The 21,444-nt window shown below is 34.4% G+C and overlaps 1 protein-coding gene across 1 annotated transcript in view; it reads right to left on the minus strand.

Annotated features, from left to right (window-relative positions):
* VPS26C (VPS26 endosomal protein sorting factor C) overlaps nt 1-21,213 on the minus strand; it is a 35,071-nt gene extending 13,858 nt beyond the window's left edge. Inside the window, exons 1-6 of the mRNA XM_051984861.1 lie at nt 20,849-21,213; nt 14,710-14,853; nt 11,898-12,047; nt 8,457-8,537; nt 2,249-2,323; nt 1,892-2,042 (exon numbers count right to left, since the gene is read on the minus strand). Of these exons, the coding sequence (XP_051840821.1) occupies nt 1,892-2,042; nt 2,249-2,323; nt 8,457-8,537; nt 11,898-12,047; nt 14,710-14,853; nt 20,849-20,905 (658 nt within the window). The 5' untranslated portion in view covers nt 20,906-21,213. The remainder of the gene's footprint in view (nt 1-1,891; nt 2,043-2,248; nt 2,324-8,456; nt 8,538-11,897; nt 12,048-14,709; nt 14,854-20,848) is intronic.
* Nucleotides 21,214-21,444: the final 231 nt, after the last annotated feature.

Genomic DNA, 21,444 nt, shown 5'->3' on the forward strand with positions numbered 1-21,444 from the left:
TCCAATAGAGCAGTAATGAAGTGAACCAGCTACACCCAGTGAAAGAACTCTGGGAGATGATTATGAACCACTACACAAAATTCCCAATCCCTTTATTTTTGTCCACCTGCATTTTATATTTCCTTCACAGATTAATTGTACATTATTTCAAAGTCTGATTCTTTTTGTACAGCAAAATAACTGTATGGACATGTATACATATATTATATTTAACTTATATTTTTAACATATTTTATATGTATTGGTCAACCTGCCATCTGGGGGAGGGGGTGGAGGGAAGGAAGGGAAAAATTAGAACAAAAGGTTTTGCAATTATCAATGCTGAAAAATTACCCATGCATATATCTTGTAAATAAAAAGTTATAATAAAAAATTAATTAATTAATTAATAAGTTAATAGATAATGTCTAAGGAAATTGAAAATTCAACTAATTTATAAATAATCTCATTTTATATTTTATTCTTTTCTTTTTAAAAAAGTACTTTTTATGAGTGACATATTTTTCTATTCTTAATTTATTTTATTTCTATTTTTTTTTTTTTTGAATGAGGCAATTGTAGTTAAATGAATTGCCCAGGGTCACACAGTGGGAAATGTTGAGTATCTGACATCAGATTTGAATTCAGGTCCTCCTGATTTCAGAGTTGGTGCTCTATCCACTGCACCATCTAGCTGCCCCTTTCGTATTCTTAAGAGAGAAATTTGAAGAAAGAAAAATGAAATCAAATATAATTTTCTTCTCTCTGGAGCAATGCACCAGGTGTCTCTGTTTCAGGTTTTTGAAAAGAGATAAGGTTTTTGGTTTCTTTTTTGTTTTTTTCCTGTAAATATATATATATATATGTATGTGTATATATATATATGTATATATATATATGTATATGTATATGTATATGTATAATATTGTGTTAATATTTATTTGACAGACATTTTTTTAAAATCACTTTATTAAATGGATTACCTAATTACCTTATGATTCATCTTGTTGTTGTCAATAAAATATACTTCATGTTTTTTAAAAATTAAAATCTCATGCAACATGAAAAAATTACTTTTTATTCATTTTTATAACATCTATATTACATATGTATGCATGTTATATGTTTTATGTATAGGTGTATGTATGTACACAGAACACTCTCCTTTTGAGAGTCATTCTTTAAAACAAAGAACTGAAAACAGAAAAAAAAAAAAAAAGTCCAGAAAAATGATCAATAAGTATGAAATTAAAGCAGTATTAATTAAATGTACTCATATCCTCCCACTTTTGTAAAAGAGGGTGAGATGCCTTTTCCTACCTCTCCTTTGGAGTCAAGCTTGATCACTGAAATTTCACATCATTCAGTTTTGATTTTTTTTGGTTATTATTATTCTTTCTATTTCATTCTTATAGCAATTATTTACATTGTTTTCCTGCTTCTGTTTCTTTTACTTTTTAGCATTTACAAAAGTACTCTTCTAGTACTTCTCTGTATACATCACATTCATCATTTCTTTATAGCATGATGTTATTCCCTACAAACATACCACAATTTGTCTAGCCATTTTCTAAGCAAAGGACACCTATTTTGTTTCTCATTCTTTGCTACTACATAAAAATGCTGCTATAAATATTCATGTACATAGGACCTTTCTTTTTGTCCCTGGCATCTTTAGGGCACAAGCTAGGAAGAGGTACTTCTACGTCAAAGAGTATGGACACTTCAGTTACTTTCTTAACACCATTTCTAACTTTTTCTGTACAGTTGAGCCAATTAAAAACTCCACAAATACTGCTATAGGGTTATCTTCTAACTTTTTACATAAATATCATCTGTTAAATTACCTACATGCTTTTAAATATAAAAGAGTAACAAGAAGCAGCACTCAAATAAGACTGAAGTGACTTACCACAGGTTTCCACTCGTACCAACTGCAATTCTATGTTTTTAATGGCAGCTTCTGAGTATTCAACCACTAGCTCCCCTGTTAGTGGCTGTGTAATAACACAGTTGGTTGAGTTCAGATGTCCTCTGATGAGAAATTTGGGGAGAGAAGCTCTCTAAGGGAAAATGAAAATAAGTTAAAAAGAAGGAAATATAATGAGAAACTCTTCATTTGATTTAACTTCATTATCGTTTAAAAAAAGTAATGTGATGGTCTTCTGGCCAACATGGAATTAATTTTTTCTGGCATCTTGACATAGCATACAAAGGAAGACATTTCAATTAGTCAAATCCATAACCCTGTAATTTAAAAAGTACTCACCTCTTTAACATTTTGCAAGGTTTCAGGTGTAATAGTAAAATCCACAGGACTTGGAGTTGATTTACCCTTCTGAGGCTAAAATTGGAAAGTAAAGGTAAATAATATTAGGTTCAGAACATAAAGAACTCTGTAAATAGTAGTCTTCTAGAACTGCACATGTTTAATCTCTATCAGATGACTGTCTAGGAAAGGAAGGGAAGAAAAATTTGGAACACAAGATTTTGCAGAGGTGAATGTTGAAAATTATCTTTGCATGTATTTGGAAAAATAAAAAGCTGTTTGTTTGTTTTTTTAAGCCTATAAAATAAATACTATACATTGTGTTAAAAAAAAAAAAAAAAGATTTGGGCACAGACACTCAACACTTCCTGGCTGTGTCCCTGGGCAAGTCACTTAACTCAATTGCCTCAGCAAAAAAGCAAAAAAAAAAATAAAATAAAATAAAAAGATTTATCCAGAAGGCCTCCAGCTCATTGGGTGGACTGTCTGGGAATGGGAGAATATTTACAAAAATTGAACAGGATGAGAAGGCTTTTATGCTAACATCCATAAATATAAAATCACAGTTCTATTTGAATACCAATTATTAATAAAAAATTCTCATTAAGAAAATCTATGAAAACAAGTTCATAAATAATCTTAACATTATCATAAATATCTCTGCTTTTGAACTTATTCCTTAAAGAGTCACATAAACAAAAATCTAAATTTATTTTTTAAAACAAAATTTCACCTTTACAATTATATTAGTAATGACTATGCCAAAACTATCAATTAGCTTCCAATTCCAAATTTGTATATAAAAAGCCAAGCACAGTGTATAACTGTAATTAGAACAGAAATAGCTAGCTATATTTAGGAAATATGTTCTCAAAAAAGGGAGAGAGACAATTACAAAATAAAAAAAGAAAATTTTGTTTACATGAAATACAATTTCTGAACAAACTAATACTTCTAAGAGTGGAAGTAGTGAAAGAAAAAAATTTTGTATCAATTTTTTACATAAGAGTTTGGTTTCCAAGCTATGTAAACAATATACATATAGTTTCACTGTTTTAATATTTCTTTTTTTTTCCTTGCAAGGAAATAAGGGTCAAGTAACTTGCCCAGGACTGATATGAAGATCAAATCAATAAAGCTGTAATATTTGTAAAAAGTACTCTGTGGCCAGTATTACACAAAAGTAAGGTAGTTTTATCATTATTCCTGGTTTCTCTTCCTTTCTCCCTTTATACTATTTCACTTGATGGTGTGATGATTAGCTCCCATTGATTCAAATGTAATCTTTATTACAATGATTCTCAATTCTACTTTTTGGCATTCAAAGTTCTTTATGACTTAGTCCCATCTCCCCATTCCAAACTTCTTAACACCTTACTCCCCACCACATGATCGTCTATGAATAAGATACTCCACCTCTCAGCTCTAAGGACTTTCACTGGCTGTCCCCTGTGCCTAGAAAGCTCTCCTTCAATCTCCATGTCCTGCCTTCCTTCAAGTCCTAACTAAAGTCCCACATTCCACAGGAAGTCTTTCCCAAACCCTCTATTGCCTTCTCTCTGTTGATTATTTCCTGTTTATCTGGTTATAATTTCTATATAGCTATTTGTATGATGTCTCCCTCATTAAAGTTTGAGCTCAAGAGACCTTTTTCATATACACTATGTCTGGCATTTATTAGATTTTTAATAATGCTTATTGACTAAATGATCAATAAAGTGACCAATGATAAAATAATTGACAGTTACTTCATCTCCTGACAAGGAAATGGTGGATACAAAGAACAGAAAGAGACATACATTTTTGGACATGGACATTAAATGGATTTATTTTGCTTAAGTATGCTAATTTATTTCAAGTTTTTTTTTTTTTTTTTCTCTCTTGAGAAGTAGGAACGGGAAGTTAATAAAAGTGATTCCAAAAAAAAAAAAAAAAAAAGAGGCTTTTGTAATATTTTAAAATGTAAAAAAGAGCACAGAAGGAAGCAGAGATAAACAGGGTAGTTTTGAAAGCAATGTATGGAATTTATGACATACTTTAAAAAAAGCAAGCAGTACAAGTGATTTTTTTGTGTATATGGTAATGCTCTTTTTGAGAATATTTAAGTTCAAAATTTTTTTTTTAAGTTTAGATAAAAATAAGTTTTACCAGGGCAGCTAATTAGTATAGTGGGTAGAAGCATCACTCCTGAAGTCAGGAGGACCTGAGTTCATATTTGGCCTCAGACACTTAACACTTCCTAGCTGTGTGACCCTGGGCAAGTCAAATGCCTCGGAAAAAAAAAAAAAAAAGAATAAGTTTTACCTAAACATGGAGTTTTAGATACCAACACATATAAACATCATAAAATACTCCTTTAGCATATCAGAAATATAAAAAAAAAAAAGATGCTATATGAAGTCTAAGGAGGAAAATAATTATTGGGAAGGGTATGTGAGGGAAAATTTCTAACACATATGGCATTCTAACAGGCTTTAAAAGACAGACAAACAGAAAGTTAACAGGCTAAAACAAAGGACAGGAAAGCAAAAGAATGGAGACAATAAAGCTCTTCACATATAAAATAGGTTGGCTGGAGTAAGAAATGGACCAATGCAAGATAAGGCTGAAAAAGTAGAACAGACAGATAATGAAGGGTTTTGAATGAAAAGGAATTTGAACTTAATCAAGAGGCAATTTGAAAATCATCAGATTATTCTGACCAAAAAATTGACACTTATATAGTATCTTAAAAATTTGCAAAATATTTTAAATAATTATCTATTTGAGCCATTAACGACTCTATGAAATAAAAACTACAGATATATTAACCCTATTTCAAAGAAGAATAAAATGATCAGATTTAAGCAATTCAAAACAATGATTACTAGTGTCTGTTTATAATTCACACCCCAAATCAAAGATATGGGAAGATACTCCTGATGCACCTTTTTGGGTATGGCATGCTGCTGACTCCATTAATAGTTTAAAAGAGATCCATAATCATTCAAAAGAGGTTAGCTAACTTTATACAAAGGAAAAACCTATGTTTTTCCCTAAGATATTTAGTAATAAATTTAACAATCCCAGTGACAAAAAATTTCTTTGAGAAGGAAATTTTGCAAGAGAGAAATAGAAAGACATTCTAACACCTTTAAAGAGCAGAAAATCTGAATAACATAAAATCCACCAGAAACTGATAGAGAACAGAATATGTTCCAAAGAGCAAAGAGAGTTCAAGATATATCATAAGAAGATATATTTTACAAACCTGATCTTAATATTCTACAAACCTGATCTCAAAGAAAAAAGGTGGGCATTCAGTAAAGAAGAATTTGAATAATTCCTAAAAAGAAAACCAGACTTACACAGATTATTTGCTTTGCAACAGAAATATAACAAAGGTAAACAAATGGAGCAAAACACAAATAATTACCTAAGAAAAAAAGAAAAAAACTAGATAAGAGGAAACCTAAGGTAGCAACAACAAAAAAACAATAACAGAGACCAGTAAGAGATAAACATGTGATGCACTCTAATTAAATAAAAAGTTAACAATGAAGGAAAAATAATTCCCGTTTTTGCTAAGGAAGAAGAGGGATTGCAGAGGAATATGGGAAATGGAATAGGGAGATCCTGAAAGAAGAGGAAAGAGAAGAGGAAATCTTGATGTAAGGATGGAAGGGCAAGGGGGGTTCTCCCTGAATAAAGTTCTGATGAGGGAGAAATATTTTATAATGGGTTGGAGGGACATTACAATGGGTATAATCTGCAAAGATTTAATACTTATTCCACTACCTCTGAGAATACTGTTCTCTGTGGATAGCATCTTAAGGAAAAGGGAATCATTGAGCCCTTACGGGCAAGTGACACCCAAGAGTATAGGAGGACCTAGAGAAAAAGAAGGCAAATTTCCTGGCAAACAAGGAAAAAATGACAACGGGGGAAGGTGAGGAGTAATATTAATAGATTAAATGATCAGGAAAAAATGAAAATTCATACCAAAGGGAAGATATTAAGCAATGAGATAATTGTGAGAATTGCTAGATTGTGACTCCATTTTGGAGCTAGCTCAGTTCTCTTTCTGTTCAATTATGGATTAAGACAATTTCTGTCAAATGAGAACACTTTACTCAATTACAGAAATAGTGAGAAAACTTTATTACCTAGTTTGAACTTAATCCTGTATGGTCTTGATGAAGAACCTGAGTTATGCTGACCAGAAACCCAGTCTCATCCAAAGATTGATTGATTCAAGGAGTTTTTACACAATGAAACTCAAGCCAAGCATATGTCTTATCTGAAAACTGATCCCTATCGGTCAGTTACTGCTTCCTTGTTCCTTGATTGAATAGACACTTGGAGAAAGCTGGAGATCTTATTTTCTGATTTCAAGAAACTGCACCTTTTCACTCTCTCCCTCCAATTTGCAAAGTCTCAATCTTTACTCCAATTAGATATCAGATTACCTAATCCTATATCCTGATTTATAGTTGGCCAACTGTTTCCTTTTAATGCATAAAAATTTTTCTTTCTCTGCATTTGGGGTCCAGTGGCAAATTAAGGAGACTTGGTTCTGATTTGTTATGTAACTGGCAGACAATACTTAATAAAGTGATATGCCAACAAACTCAAATTTTTGTTTCCTCAATTATTTCAAACTTCACCCATAACAGCACCTAAATGTCCCAGACACTTTGCTAAGCATTTTACAAACCCTATCTTATTTGATCCAAACAATAACCCTGAGAGGCAGGTGCTATTATTAACCCATTTTACAAATGGAGAACTTAGGCAGAAAGGGCCTAAGTGACTTTCCCATGGTCACAAAGCAGGCAAATATTGTAAAGTGGAATTTAAATTCATTACTCTAGATCCAATGTTAGCCATTAATACTTTTATCCCCCCTACCCTTTTCTGTGGGAATTGGTATTTCTAAGAGTTATTCACAACAGAAAAAGGGGTAAGGAAGCAAGATCTCCAAGATAATGAGAGATATGGTTTATAAGAGAAACTTGAAATGGTAGCTTGGAAGCTTTGATTTCATGAGCAATACAGAGACTGAAGGAGGAATTAATAAGTATAAGAGCTATGAATAAAAGAATAAAATTCTAGAACAGACAAACATCAAGAGAAATAATAAAGAAAAAGAAGCAGAGAAATGTTTTTTAGAAAAAGACACAAAAAATGAAATAAACTAAAAAGTTGAAGGAAGGGATTTTCTTTGGCATACTGAGAGAAAAAAAAGCTTCTGGACCTTTCAGCTCACACACAGTAAGGGACATATGTTATGTCAGAAGAACAGAATAGGGAATTCTTTGCTAACAACTAGGACTCTCTCAATACTTCTTTCATAAAGTAGAAAAAATCAAGCTATATTAGAAAATGTAACTTTAGAATACAAAAGATGACCTAGGAGATATAAATTGGCCATAAATTTAGACATAAATAAAATCTATTGTTACTGGAACAACTCCTTTTGATTCCTTTCTTAACAGTCCTAATACCTGATGGTACAGCAATCTGTGCTAATGCACCATAATATCAGAAATAGCAATGTCCTTTAGGTTAGTCTAGGTAGAAGATAAGTTACTTGACGACAAGGATTTTTTGTATTTTTTTATCTTGAATATTCAGCAAGCAACTTGCATAAATGTTTGTGGAATTGATAGTCTAATCTTATAAATTCATTTTAGAATAAATCCAAAAGGAGGGTCAAAATAAATTATGTAGGCATATTTTATTACTACAAATTTTGACATGTAGTCCCTCTGCCCCAATAAAATGTAAGTTTCTTGGGGGACACTACTTTTATTCATTTCTTTTTATATCTTTAGCACTTTCATCACAAAGTCCTACTCTTAATGTCTTAACTGTAAGGCAGAAGTATCCAAATATCCCCATACCTCAAATACTTAAGTACTTGTGTCTTAAATATCTATATACGATAGGCACTAGCTCTGTGAATTTTTATATATATATCATATATCATATATAGAGGGGGGGAGGATAGCACTAGCTCTATGAATTTATTAGAACAGGGAATTCATAAGTGAGGAAATTCTAACAATGCAGGTTGGTACCTTCTCTGGTCTATTCTTTATTCACAACACTATGATGCTTCTCATAAGAGTAAACACAAAAAATATCATTTGAACTGAATGATTTTAATAAGCAAGTTTCTATTTTCAAATATTAAAATGGAGATGCCACCTAGATCATATCTTACAGTAGAATGAATGATGAATTCACATATCTTTGTCAAGTCCTTGGCCAAAAGAGATCGTCTCAGGTCACAGCGGAGGGTATACTGTAGGAAACAAAATTGGAAGGAAAATGTTGCTTTAGTGAAATTTATTTTCAACTTCACTATGACTGTTTAAGGTAATTTTCTTTTAAAATTTAATACAAATTTTTGTTTGTTTTTCCTTTAACAGTTTTACAAATGCTATTAAGATAATTTAAACACATATACAAGATTTTCTATACATAACTACAATAATTTCTTATTTATTTTAGCTCTTCTATGTACATTTTGCTTTGACATTAGAAATCAATTAATTTTTTTTGCTAATTTTGTTTTCTTCATATTACTTGATTAAAAAGCCTTCTGTATTTCTTATATTATTCAAGTTTACCCTTGTCAAGAGAATTTTAATCTCATTAAAGTTCTTGGTACTATAGAAAGAATATTGGATTTAAGATCAGGACCTGGGTTTAAATCTCAGTTCTGTCACTACCTACATCACTTTGGGAAAGTGACATAAAATCTGAATTTTTTAACCCATAAAATAATAAAGTCAACAAATATTTATGAAGCATGTACAATGTGCCAGGCACTGTGCAAAGAGCTAAGAATATAAATACAAGCAAAAAAGAAAGGCATGTTCCATGGGAGAGATGGAGAATTTTAGAATGAGGAGAAAAGCTGAAATAGTGAAGAAACAAATATGGCTTCTCCAAATGGAGTTTCCAGGAGGAGACACAATTGGAAGAAGAGGCCTTTGGAGCAAAGGGATCTTCCAAGATGAAAAGGCTACTGGGATAGGACAAAAAGTGAAGAGACTCCTAAGGGGTCCTTCTAGCTCTAGATCTATAATTACAATACACACATATACACATATACACACCATATTTTGATTAGACATTTTCCTACCATAACTTTGTTATTTCCAGTTTTTTATCATTATATAAAAGCACTTATAATAAGTTTTTGGATGGTTTTTTTAAAATGAAATTCTTAAGTGGCATTCCCCAAAGAGGAACCTGGGTATGATTATTTTCATAAACTTATCAGTTACTGACAGATTGCAGAACTACCCACCAATTCTGTCATTTTTGCCATTTGGCTAGTAGAAGCATTGGTTTTGTCTTGATGTCCATGTTTTTGGATATTAAAGAGGTTTAACTTTGGAAAGAGAAGTAATTATTTACAATTCAAAATAAATATTAAACATGACAACATAAAACTGATTCCAGTTAATAAGTTATATCAAAGTCAAGTAAACAAGTTTTTATTACTACTATGACAATTCTCAAAACTATTCTTTCCTAGATAAAACACACAATTTTAATATAAATCTTCAATCATTTCAATAGCCAACTTAGAGCTTACTATGCAAGAAAGTATATGTGATTTTTAACAGTATTTGGCTAAAAATGTTTGTAGCAACCCTGTTTGTAGTGGCTAGAAACTGGAAAATGAATGGCTGCCCATCAATTGGAGAATGGCTGGGTAAATTGTGGTATATGAATGTTATGGAATATTATTGCTCTGTAAGGAATGACCAGCAGGATGAATACAGAGAGGCTTGGAGAGACCTACATGGACTGATGCTAAGTGAGATGAGCAGAACCAGGAGATCATTATACACTTCGACAACGATATTGTATGAGGATGTATTCTGATGGAAGTGGATTTCTCTGACAAAGAGACTTAACTGAGTTTCATTGGATAAATGATGGACAGAAACAGCTACACCCAAAGAAGGAATACTGGGAAATGAATGTGAACTATTTGATTTTTGATTTTCTTCCTGAGTTATTTTTACCTTCTGAATCCAATTCTCCCTGTGCAGCGGGAGAACTGTTCGGTTCTGCAAATGTGTATTGTATCTAGGATATACTGCAACATATTTAACATATATAGGACTGCTTGCCATCTTGGGGGGGGGAGGAGGGAGGGAGGGGAAAAAACGAAACATAAGTGATTTCAAGGGATAATGCTGTGTAAAAATTATCCTGGCATGGATTCTGTCAATACAAAGTTATTATTAAATAAAATTAAATTTAAAAAAAAACAAAAAAAAAACAAAACAGTATTTGGCTAATGATAAAGATAAATGTGTAACTAATTTCACAGAGTTTATAATTATAAAATAATATAATAATAAAGTCTCATAGTAAAATCAAGTCAATAACAAATAGCAAACAGATTTAGAAATTAATTTTGCAATTCTAGCCATAAAGACAGGAGAGAAAGGCATTCTCACATAAATTCAAAAGATCAATTGGATCTGTAATCTTATCAATATACTAGATTCTTCCAATGATACAGATCACAACCATCCCATGCTTATAAATCCTGAGTGATTCTTGTCACTGTCCTTCCAAAAGTTGGCCACAAAGGGTTCTATGCAAGCTTTTTGAACTTTTTTTCTGATGTCTTGAGAGTGGCAATAAAACACTCTGCCTGTTTACCTTCTATCACTCATTTTTTCCAGGTCGGCCATCCCTCTTCGTTTCGTGTTATTCAATTCTTGTTCTTATTAGGAGTTCCCCATTAGTAATATATTGTGTTCTGCTCACATCAATGTATGAAAACTCTCGGTGTCTCAATGATTCTTACTTGCTTCCATAAAGTAATATTGTAAGTTTTAGAATTGAAAAAATGAGCCCCTCACCTCAGCCCATGTTGACAGAAGTGGCTATAAAGTTTCTCTATGAATCTGCTTGCTCTGCTTTCACTTAAAAGTTTTGGGGTTTCGGGGGGGAAGGAAAGGGAGGGTGGTGCTGAGTGATGAACAAGGCACAAGAATGGAATGAAAGCACAGTTTAGGTAACAAGTTTTTTTGGAATGCAGAATTCTTTCAGAATTTTTTACGTAAAATTGAATTTGCATAATGAGAACATCAAGTGAAAACTTTCTATATTACTGAACAATATCTATAGGGCATCCATTTCAATTCAATTCAGTAAACATTTACTAAGCACCGACTGTGTGCTAGGCACTGGGGATATAAATTTTAAAAAAATAGTCCCTGTCATCAAAACACTTACAATTTAACAGGGGGAAGACAAAATAAAGAAAGAAATTGAAAGGGGTGTAATGGGGGAGGGAGAGAGACACCAGGAGTTTCTTAATACAGGGGAATTTTGTTTCATAGGTTTGAAACCAAACAGCTACAGATGGAAAGTGGAGTGGAGGCTATTTTATACATTCTTCTGTTTATCACTTTTCTCTGGATGCAAATAGTTCTTCCTTCTTAGATACTTTTACATTAACAGTGAGAAGCTATATTTTGAAATTAAACAGAATAAAATGAGAGATTAATAATATTACATAAATTAAAAAACAGGGGAAAGAAAAATAAAATAATATGTTAAATGAATTTTCCCAATTGTTTTTTAGAAGAAAAGCTGTGAATCAATTATTAAAAGAAAATCTCACCTGAATGTTGACAAACACACCATGATAGGTCTCATATAAAACTTTGTTGCCCTTCACATGCAGAGGGAACTCAAAAGGAATTTCCGTTTTGCCACTGGGAAATTTTCCTGGTTTCACAATTTCTACTGAACTGCTAATAACTTGGATAGGCTGCAAAACAAAGTCAATTTAATCATTCTATCAACATCTTATTTATTTTAAAAATAAAACGGAATTCTGAAATGATCAATTTACAGAAGGCCCATTAAAAATTCCAGTGTTTCCTTAACATTTAGAGAATATGATCTAGTCTTTGATGAATGTCTGGTCAATTCAATTCTATGAGCCTAGTTAGAATGAAAAGACAAGTACAAAGGGATCCATCTCACTTTTTCTTCTTTTTCAAGTTAGCTGTTCAACGATGTCTCTGTTTTTCTCTGACACAGCATATATTACTATAGAATAAATACTGGAGTTGGATTTTGTTCTACATTCTTTGACCTGAAGTATTATGAACACTGGTGTTACTACAACAAGAGTCAAACAAATAAAGCTTTCAGAATGGCCAACTCCTCCAGTCACTACCTGATGCCTATCAACTTCTACACATGCAATTTGATCTATTACCTCTGGAAAGGAAAAAGGTGATTAGCAGGTACAACTATATTTAACATGAGATATTTGTGGGGGGGAGTGAAAAAAACAAATTTTCATTTAGCATTAGTTTAAAAAAAAAACTTGCTACAAATTATTATGTTATGTTTCTAAGACCTAAAGAAGAAAAATGAGGAAGTCATTAAAGAGGCGAGTTATTCATTAAAAATCATAGACTATAGAATTCACAAATAAAAGGAATTTTAAAGACCAGTCAGTCAATAAGACTAGGTAAATCCTCTTTTTTAGAGGTCCCACAACAATTAAAACTCTTGTCCATTGTCACAAATCTGATCCTGAGTCAATTAATCAATTGATAAACATTTAGTGAATGCCTATCCATGACTCTATATAAAGCATCATGTATAAAAAGAAAAAAAAAACTGTCCTTGTTCTCAGGGAAATTATAAGATCAGGGGACATATAAACACACACAGAATATAAATCAAATAAAAATAAGTATAAGAGGCAAATATCTGACTCCTGCTCTCCCAGTTGAGTTGCTGTGGTTAATAATGAGCCACTTAGATGGTCCAATAGACAAAGCTTGGACCTGGAGTCAGGAAGACTTTGAGTGCAAGTCCAGCCTCTGACACATTCTAGCTGGGTGACCCTAGGAATGTCTTTGACTCCTGCCTGCTTTACTTTCTCCTCCAATGTGAAATGACGATGATGTCAACATCTATGTCACAAGGTTGTGGGGGAAAGTCAAATGAGATCATATATGTAAGATGTTTAGAACAATATTTGGCACATATCAGGTGCTACATAAATGATTACTCCAGTGAGTATCCAAATGATAAAGGGTAGACATCTACTCATCTCTTACCAAGCTTGAATATATCTATCTCTGATTAAGTCAGTGAAGGCAATAAGGTTGGTTGGACTAAAAACAGGCCATGTCTTTGAGGGCTTTAAACTATGGACAGAGCAGCTGGAGAATTTAGAAAAACCAAAGATTAAGAATCATAGATTCAGGGCTGAAAAGGCCCTGAGAGGCCCTCTCTGTAATAGGAGAGAAGAAAATTGGAGAATAAAACGGTTAAGGACTTGCCCATGGTGACGCGACAGAATTTGTCTAAGGCAAAATTTGACCACCCACTTTCCTAAGTCCAGTGCTCTATTTACTAGGCAAACAACCTGCCTCTAAGAGAGTGTCAAGCAGACAGCAAAGAACCCAGCTTTCCACCTCTTGGGAGAAAGAGAGAAAAATGCTGCCTCCAAAAGAAGAAAACACCCCTTTCAGCATAAAGTTCTGAGAATGGCCTGAGGTTTCAGAGATGCTACAGTGAGGCAAGGAGAGAAACACACTTGCTTCAAGAAGCATGATTTGCAGCAAAGAGTTGGCTGCAGACTGACAAACAATGTGAATGCCCCATTGGACTTGGGAGACCAAGTAAGCAATTTGTTCAACTGAGGCACTATAGGAAATGCTGTGGCAAAAAACATCAAAATGTGGAACTCTGAAAGAGAATAAGAACAAACGATGATACTGAAGACCAGAGACAAGAATGGAGGATGACAGCCATTTAGAATGCTCTATCTTAGTTCCATCAAAGGGAAGACAGCCCCCAGCACTGATCCTCTCTATATAGCGAGGGTTTAGATGAAATGCAAGTGGGCAAGAGATGCAAAGTATAGGCAAAAGGGTCTACTGATGGAGAGAATTTTCACTGCAGCTACAAGAATAGAAGAAATTCTTAAACATCTAATTATTTTTCTATGTAAGCAAAAGAATAGAATACTGATCTGCTTTTCTTTTTAGCATTTCCTCTTAGTGTCAATATCCAAGCAACTATATTAATGAGTAGTTACTTTTTTTAAAAATTGTTATTTCCTTTAACTTTAGGAAGTAAAGTCACTAGAGCAACTTTATGGAAAAGGCCAGTCATAAGAGTTTCTTAAATGGGAGAGATTAACATATTTTTGATTTCTCCATGTCTTACTAATCACAAAAAATATGCACATAGCTGCACTAATATGCCAATAGCATTTTAGATTCTAAATATTTTGCTGTTTCTTCAAGTAAGTGATGACAGAAATTATTAAATCACTTTCTGTTTAGGATAGTCCCCTACAGTAACAGGAAATGACTATACCATTCTACTTTTAGTTTCCAAAAAATACTATTTAAAAACAAAAACACTATCCCAATCATTCAAAATGTAAGCATTCTTACCTTAACAGAGTTACAGAAAGCTTCAAACATACCAACACTTTTGGCACTGAGCTGCAGATTCACCAGTCCTTCCATTGTTAATAAAATTCCCTGGTGTTGTACTGAATCTTTGCTAGATATAACTACCACACCAGAGAGCACTTCCTACAAAGGAAAAAAAAAATCATAATGAAAATTAATTAGGTTTCATTCACCTTGACTCACTTTTGCCAAAAATAAAGTTCTAAAAAATTAAATTCAACTACCTATATACCTTCCACAGGACTGAAGAGTTCCAACAAATGTTTGTTATTATAGCAACAAAGATTCTGGTGACATGTTAAGTTATGTAACTCCAAATAAAATAATTTATACTATATATGAGCATTCACAATGATTTTTTAAGTTGAACAAAATCCACAGTCAGACCCAATGCAGTTATTTGTTAATTACTAATAAGAACAGAAGTGACCTGTGATTTTATTGATAGTTTATTGGTAAACTTCTGGTTAAAGGAACTCCCCATACAATGCACAACTTCTGAGTCAAAGACTCCTTTGGCAAGCCTGTGAAACCTTAAGACCCTTCTCAGAATGAGATTCTTAAACGTACAGGAGAAAAATACTTAGAATACAAAAGAAACCAATTATGTTGAGAATATATATGTATATATGTTTTAAGATTCCAGATTCCAGATTAAGAAACCTTATTTTAGAGAAGAACTGCCTAAAACACAGATAGATTAAGTTACTTTATGGATACTCAGACAGTATTCGACAGAGACAGTTCTTGAACCCAGCTCTGTCTGGATCTTTATCTGCTCTTTATCCACTATTCCATATTAACTGCTCCCAATAACATAGGCAAAAAATTTTGTTGAACCTCTCAGTAAAATAAGTTTCATAAAAAGTACTTAACACTGTCAATAAATTACAAAGGTCATCATTAAACTTTTATGAAAAATTTCCAATGATTCCTAGATTTCCAGGTTAATAAATTAGGTTTAATTTCCAACTGATCCTGGACAAGTCATTTGTCCCATTTCCCTCAGTTCTTCATCTACAAAATGAGCTGGAGAAGGAAATGACAAACCATTCCAGTATCTTTGCTTAGAAAACCCCAAATGGAATCAAGAAGAGCTGGCCAACAACTTAAACCACTGAATAAGGATACAACTTCTTAACTTCCTTTCCACTATCTTTTTACTAATTTTGAAAGGTCCTAAAAACGAGCTGTTGTTTTTTAAAATTTCTAATAATAACATGACTCCTAGAAAATACCCTCTACTTCCCCTGCTAGATACACACACATACACATATAAATTTGTCAGTTCTGCTACAAGACTTCTTTTGAAAATAAAGATTTGTTATTCCAATTAACAATTGGGAATGATTTAAATAACACAAATTTTCCATTTGCTTATGCTTGATTTCATCTTCAAGAAACAGAATACAGAAAACTGCTACAACCATCCACACTAATACATACTTCATATTACAACTTTCCTTTCAATTTCATATAATCCTTCCTAAAAAAGCTGCAACTTTTTAAAAGTTGAATCATATATTATTGTATATCTTTTCTCTACTGCAGAAAAGCTCTGAATGGAGAGGAAAGTTGATCCTTCCCTATGCATTCCACCTCCTCCCCACCTTCTGCCATGGCCAAGGACATCTCTCACCCAACAGGCTGAGGAAGGCCTCATTCTATTATTCTATTCTATTTCTTCTATTCTATTCATTCTATTAATTTCAATCCTCTTCCCCAACAGACTTGCTTGATCACTGCTCATGTAACAAGGAACAAAATTAACTGATGTGAGTCCTAATCTAAGTGACAAAATAGAACAAATGTGTGCTATAGAAAAAGATACAGGATAGTAAGAGAATAAGAGAACAAATTAACTTTTTTTTAAAAAGCCAGGCAAGGTAGTACACAGCTATAGTCCCTGCTACTGGAGAGAGCAAGCTGGTGGGACATTGGGGTTCAGTAGTTCTGAGCTGCAGCAGGGCTAAAGCCAATCTGGAGCCCCCACACTAAGTCTGACATCAGCATGGCTAGTCCTGGGAACAGGTTACCAAGATTACTACGGAAGGGTCAATCAGCCCAGGTCAGAAACAGAATAGGTCACAACTTCTACAATAATAATAAAAGGTTCAGAACAATGAATGGCTGTTGGTGAGAAATGTGATTTTTAAAATATATTGTTTGATGTTGGTCTAAGTGGTTCTAGTGCTTATAAAACCCAGGAAATAGTAGTTTTGTACTTTTCTATTGTTTTGACTCGACCCAAATCTGTGTCCAGCAGTACTTAATGATTGCTTAAGACTCCTGGTCAACAAAAAAGAAGTAGAGATCATTACTAATCACAAAATAGAAAATTTTGATTATATCAAATTGAAAAGTTTTTGTACAAACAAAATTAATGCACACAAGATTAGAAGGGAAGCAATAAACTGGGAAAACATTTTTACAGTCAAAGGTTCTGATAAAGGCCTCATTTCCAAAATATATAGAGAATTGACTCTAATTTATAAGAAATCATGTCATTCTCCAATTGATAAATGGTCAAAGGATATGAACAGACAATTCTCAGACGAAGAAATTGAAACTATTTCTAGCCATATGAAAAGATGGTCCAAATCATTATTAATCAGAGAAATGCAAATTAAGACAACTCTGAGATACCACTACACACCTGTCAGATTGGCTAGAATGACAGGGAAAGATAATGCGGAATGTTGAAGGGGATGTGGGAAAATAGGGACACTAATATATTGTTGGTGGAATTGTGAATACATCCAGCCATTCTGGAGAACAATTTGGAACTATGCTCAAAAAGTTATCAAACTGTGCATACCCTTTGATCCAGCAGTGTTTCTACTGGGCTTATGTCCCAAAGAGATTTTAAAGAAGGGAAAGGGGTCCTGTATGTGCAAGAATGTTTGTGGCAGGTCTTTTTGTAGTGGCCAGAAACTGGAAACTGAGTGGATGCCCATCAATTGGTGAATAGCTGAATAAATTGTGGTATATGAATATTATGGAATATTATTGTTCTGTAAGAAATGAGCAGCAGGATGATTTTCGGAAAGGCCTGGAGAGACTTACATGAACTGATGCTGAGTGAAATGAGCAGGACTATATGATGATCAATTCTGATGGACCTGGCCATCTTCAACAATGAGATGAACTAAATCAGCTCCAATGGAGCAGGAATGAATTGAACCAGCTACACGCAGTGAAAGAACTCTGGGAGATGACTAAGAACCATTACATAGAATTTCCAGTCCCTCTATTTTTGTCCACCTGCGTTTTTGATTTCCTTCACAGGTTAATTGTACACTATTTCAGAGACAGATTCTTTTTGTTCAGCAAAATAACTGTTTGGACATGTAAACTTATTTTGTATTTATACTTTAACATATTTAACATGTATTGGTCAACCTGCCATCTGGGGGAGAGAGTGGGGAGAAGGAGGGGAAAAATTGGAACAAAAGGTTTGGCAATTGTCAATGCTATAAAATTACCCATGCATATAACTTCTAATAAAAAGCTGTAATAAAAATAAATAAATAAATAAAATAGTTAAAAAAAAAAAAAAAAGACTCCTGGTCAACTGCAATGACTTGAGAGCCATTCTTTTCCTGATGTCTCAGGATAATCAACTCGAACTCTCACCCAAGTTGTGGTCCCAATTAAAAAATATGTCCTCCATCCAAGCCTAGAATAGATAGATAACTCCCAAAAACATCTGGGTTTGAATAGGAATGCCCTCTCCCACATATTGCACCGATTATCTGTTCTCACAAGCCCATTTTAAAGATATAAAAATTTTCTGCTTAGACCCCCCCCCCACTTTGAGTATGTACTTCTCCAAGGTGATTTCCTCCTCCTTGAATATAATTGAGTTTCTTTGCATTTGGGACAGACAACCATAGTGTGTTTGAGCTTCTGCGTGTGCTGGCTCAAGCTTGTTCTGCCTACTTGATACACCACAAAATATTAAAGCTCATATTTGTACTAGCTTCCAAATACCCAATTCAGGTCTTTGATTTAACTCCTGTCTCAAGAAATATCTCAGATAGATGCAAGGGTATTTCAAAATAGCAACTTATCTGTATGTGTGTGAAGTAAATGAAAATATATACAAAATAGATAAAAGTAACTGAGGAAGGCACTAGCAACGGAGAAGGAACCACTGAATAAGCTTTGGAAGAAGCTTGGGGTTATCAGTTCAAAGAAACAATAAAGTGAATTCTACACATGGAATTCAAAGGTTCAGTGATAGAATGTTTTTCCTGAGTACATGGCATCATAAGATCTTAAACTGGATGGGATCTCAGAGCCCATCTACTCCAATATTCTCATTTTATAGATGAAGAACCTGAAGCCATCATAGGTTAAGTGGTTTGCCCCAAGTTCACAAAGATAATAAACATTAAAAGCAGTACAGGCCAGTTTTAAATATGCAAAGTCAATGAACCCCACAATTTTGTGATGTTTTTACAGATATTTCCTAATTTCTTTATAGAGATTTCCTAATCCTAATATTTATTAAGAAATATGACCCACAGTCCACAACAGTTGGGTTTTTTCAGAGTCTCAAGATCAAGAGACAATTTCAAGTGCTTTTGTAGTTCTTTAAACAGACACCTGATTCAAAATTAATTTCTCAGCTAATTAAAATCACATCACCTTTCAGAAATCACAAATTATGAGTCTCACTTCACTTAAGAGTTTTACCTGATAGAAGATCCTGAAAATTAATTTTGGGTTTTTTTTTCTAATTTCTTTATTCTGCAAGGAAAAAACTGATCTTACATACTGAGTTAAATTTACAATCCAGAACTGGAAAATGAATGGATGCCCATCAATTGGAGAATGGCTGGGTAAATTGTGGTATATGAATGTTATGGAATATTATTGTTCTGTAAGAAATGACCAGCAGGATGAATACAGAGAAGCTTGGAGAGACTTAACATCAACTGATGGTAAGTGAAATGAGCAGAACCAGGAGATCATTATATACTTCAACAACGATACTGTATGGGGATGTATTCTGATGGAAGTGGATATCTTCGACAAACAGATCTAATTCAGTTCCAGTTGATCAATGATGGACAGAAGCAGCTGCACCCAAAGAAAGAACACTGGGAAATGAGTGTAAATTGTTTGCATTTTTGTTTTTCTTCCTGGGTTATTTTTACCTTCTGAATCCAATTCTCCCTGTGCAACAAGAGAAATACTGCAACATATCTAACATATATATAGGACTGCTTGCCATCTAGGGGAGGGAGTGGAGGAAGGGAGGGGAAAAATCGGAACAGAAGCGAGTGCAAGGGATAATGTTGTAAAAAAATTACCCTGGTATGGATTCTGTCAATATAAAGTAATTATTAAATAAAATAAAATTAAAAAAAAATTACAATCCAGAATTCTGTGGTGGCAACAAAGTATGTGCTTCCTTCAATCAGTCTCAAAGAATTTAGTACATAATGGGAATTTTCTCTATTGTGTTATTCAACAACAGATCCTTTACTTTTCATTATGAGTTTTCCTTTAACTTATCCTAAATTACAATTAACCAGATGTGCATTTCGGCTTTTCGAGATAAAACTTCCCGTAGGTTTCCAATTAAGTTTTTTGGTCTCCACTGACAACGCGAAAGCATCCCCAGGAATTTCTACGTTTGCACCCCTCCCAGGTTAGCTTCACTCTAAAATAAATGAGACGGCCGCCAGGAGGCGCAGGGGGCGTTGGGCCTGGAGTCGGGGAGATTTCCTGAGTTCAAATCTGAGCTCAGGCGACTCACTTAACTGTTTCTCAAGCTGTAAAATGAACTGAAGTAGAAAATGGCAAACTACTGGAAAAGAAACTCCCAATAAAGTCACGATAAATCGGATATGACTGAAATAACTAAAAAAGCAATAAAATACTTTAAAATCGATATTCTCTCCCACCGTAGGGATGGATTTCTCGACAAATTAACACCTAGACAGGACTCCCACACAGCCACAAACAATGCAGGGATGGTCTGCACAGGAGAACTCCAGCACACTTCGGGCACAAAATTGGTAATGGGTATGCAGCCAGAGGGTGACTTCCCCTTGCCTTCCCTCCCCAAAGGCCGTCAAGCACTAGAGGAGGAGCCCCGACTTACCCCGGCGTAATATACTTTATTGGCTCTTTTGATCTTAATGTCCAGTACGGTCCCCATGGTTAGGCAGCAGAAGCAAGTCGGGGCTATTTCCTACTACTCCAGCTTCTCTCTTCTTACTCTCTCTTCTCCTTCCCAGAAGCCATGGAGTCATGTGACAGCACCTCAAGTCACGAGACCGATTCCACCACTACCCTCCCTCTTTCTCTTCCCTTTCTTCATGGCGTGCCTCTTAGCCTCCCGTTCGATCCCGAAGTGTCCGTGAGTTCTGTGTGTGTGCTCCTCCTCATCCCTGCCGCGGACCGGGCCTCAACCCGAAGACCCAAGGCCCCATGAAGCTGGAAACCGGGGTGCGCGCTTTCTCCGTCGCCACGGCAACGAGAGAAGCCGCTAGCTCCGGAAATGGGACGGGAAAGCAGGGCGGGCAGTCGTAAGGCATCCCTGCCTTTCTTCGCGCCCTTCCGGGTAATGGGGACTTGATTAAGCAAGCTAAGGGGCGCCCTCTAGTGTGTGATGGGAGCATCCAGGGCGACACCTGGCCGCAGGTGGCTCCCACTGTTTCACATATTGTGACTCCCCCCCCCCCACCTGCCTCCAAT

This window comes from Antechinus flavipes, chromosome 3 (genome assembly GCF_016432865.1).
Source record: "Antechinus flavipes isolate AdamAnt ecotype Samford, QLD, Australia chromosome 3, AdamAnt_v2, whole genome shotgun sequence".
Classification (NCBI taxonomy): Eukaryota; Metazoa; Chordata; class Mammalia; order Dasyuromorphia; family Dasyuridae; genus Antechinus; species Antechinus flavipes.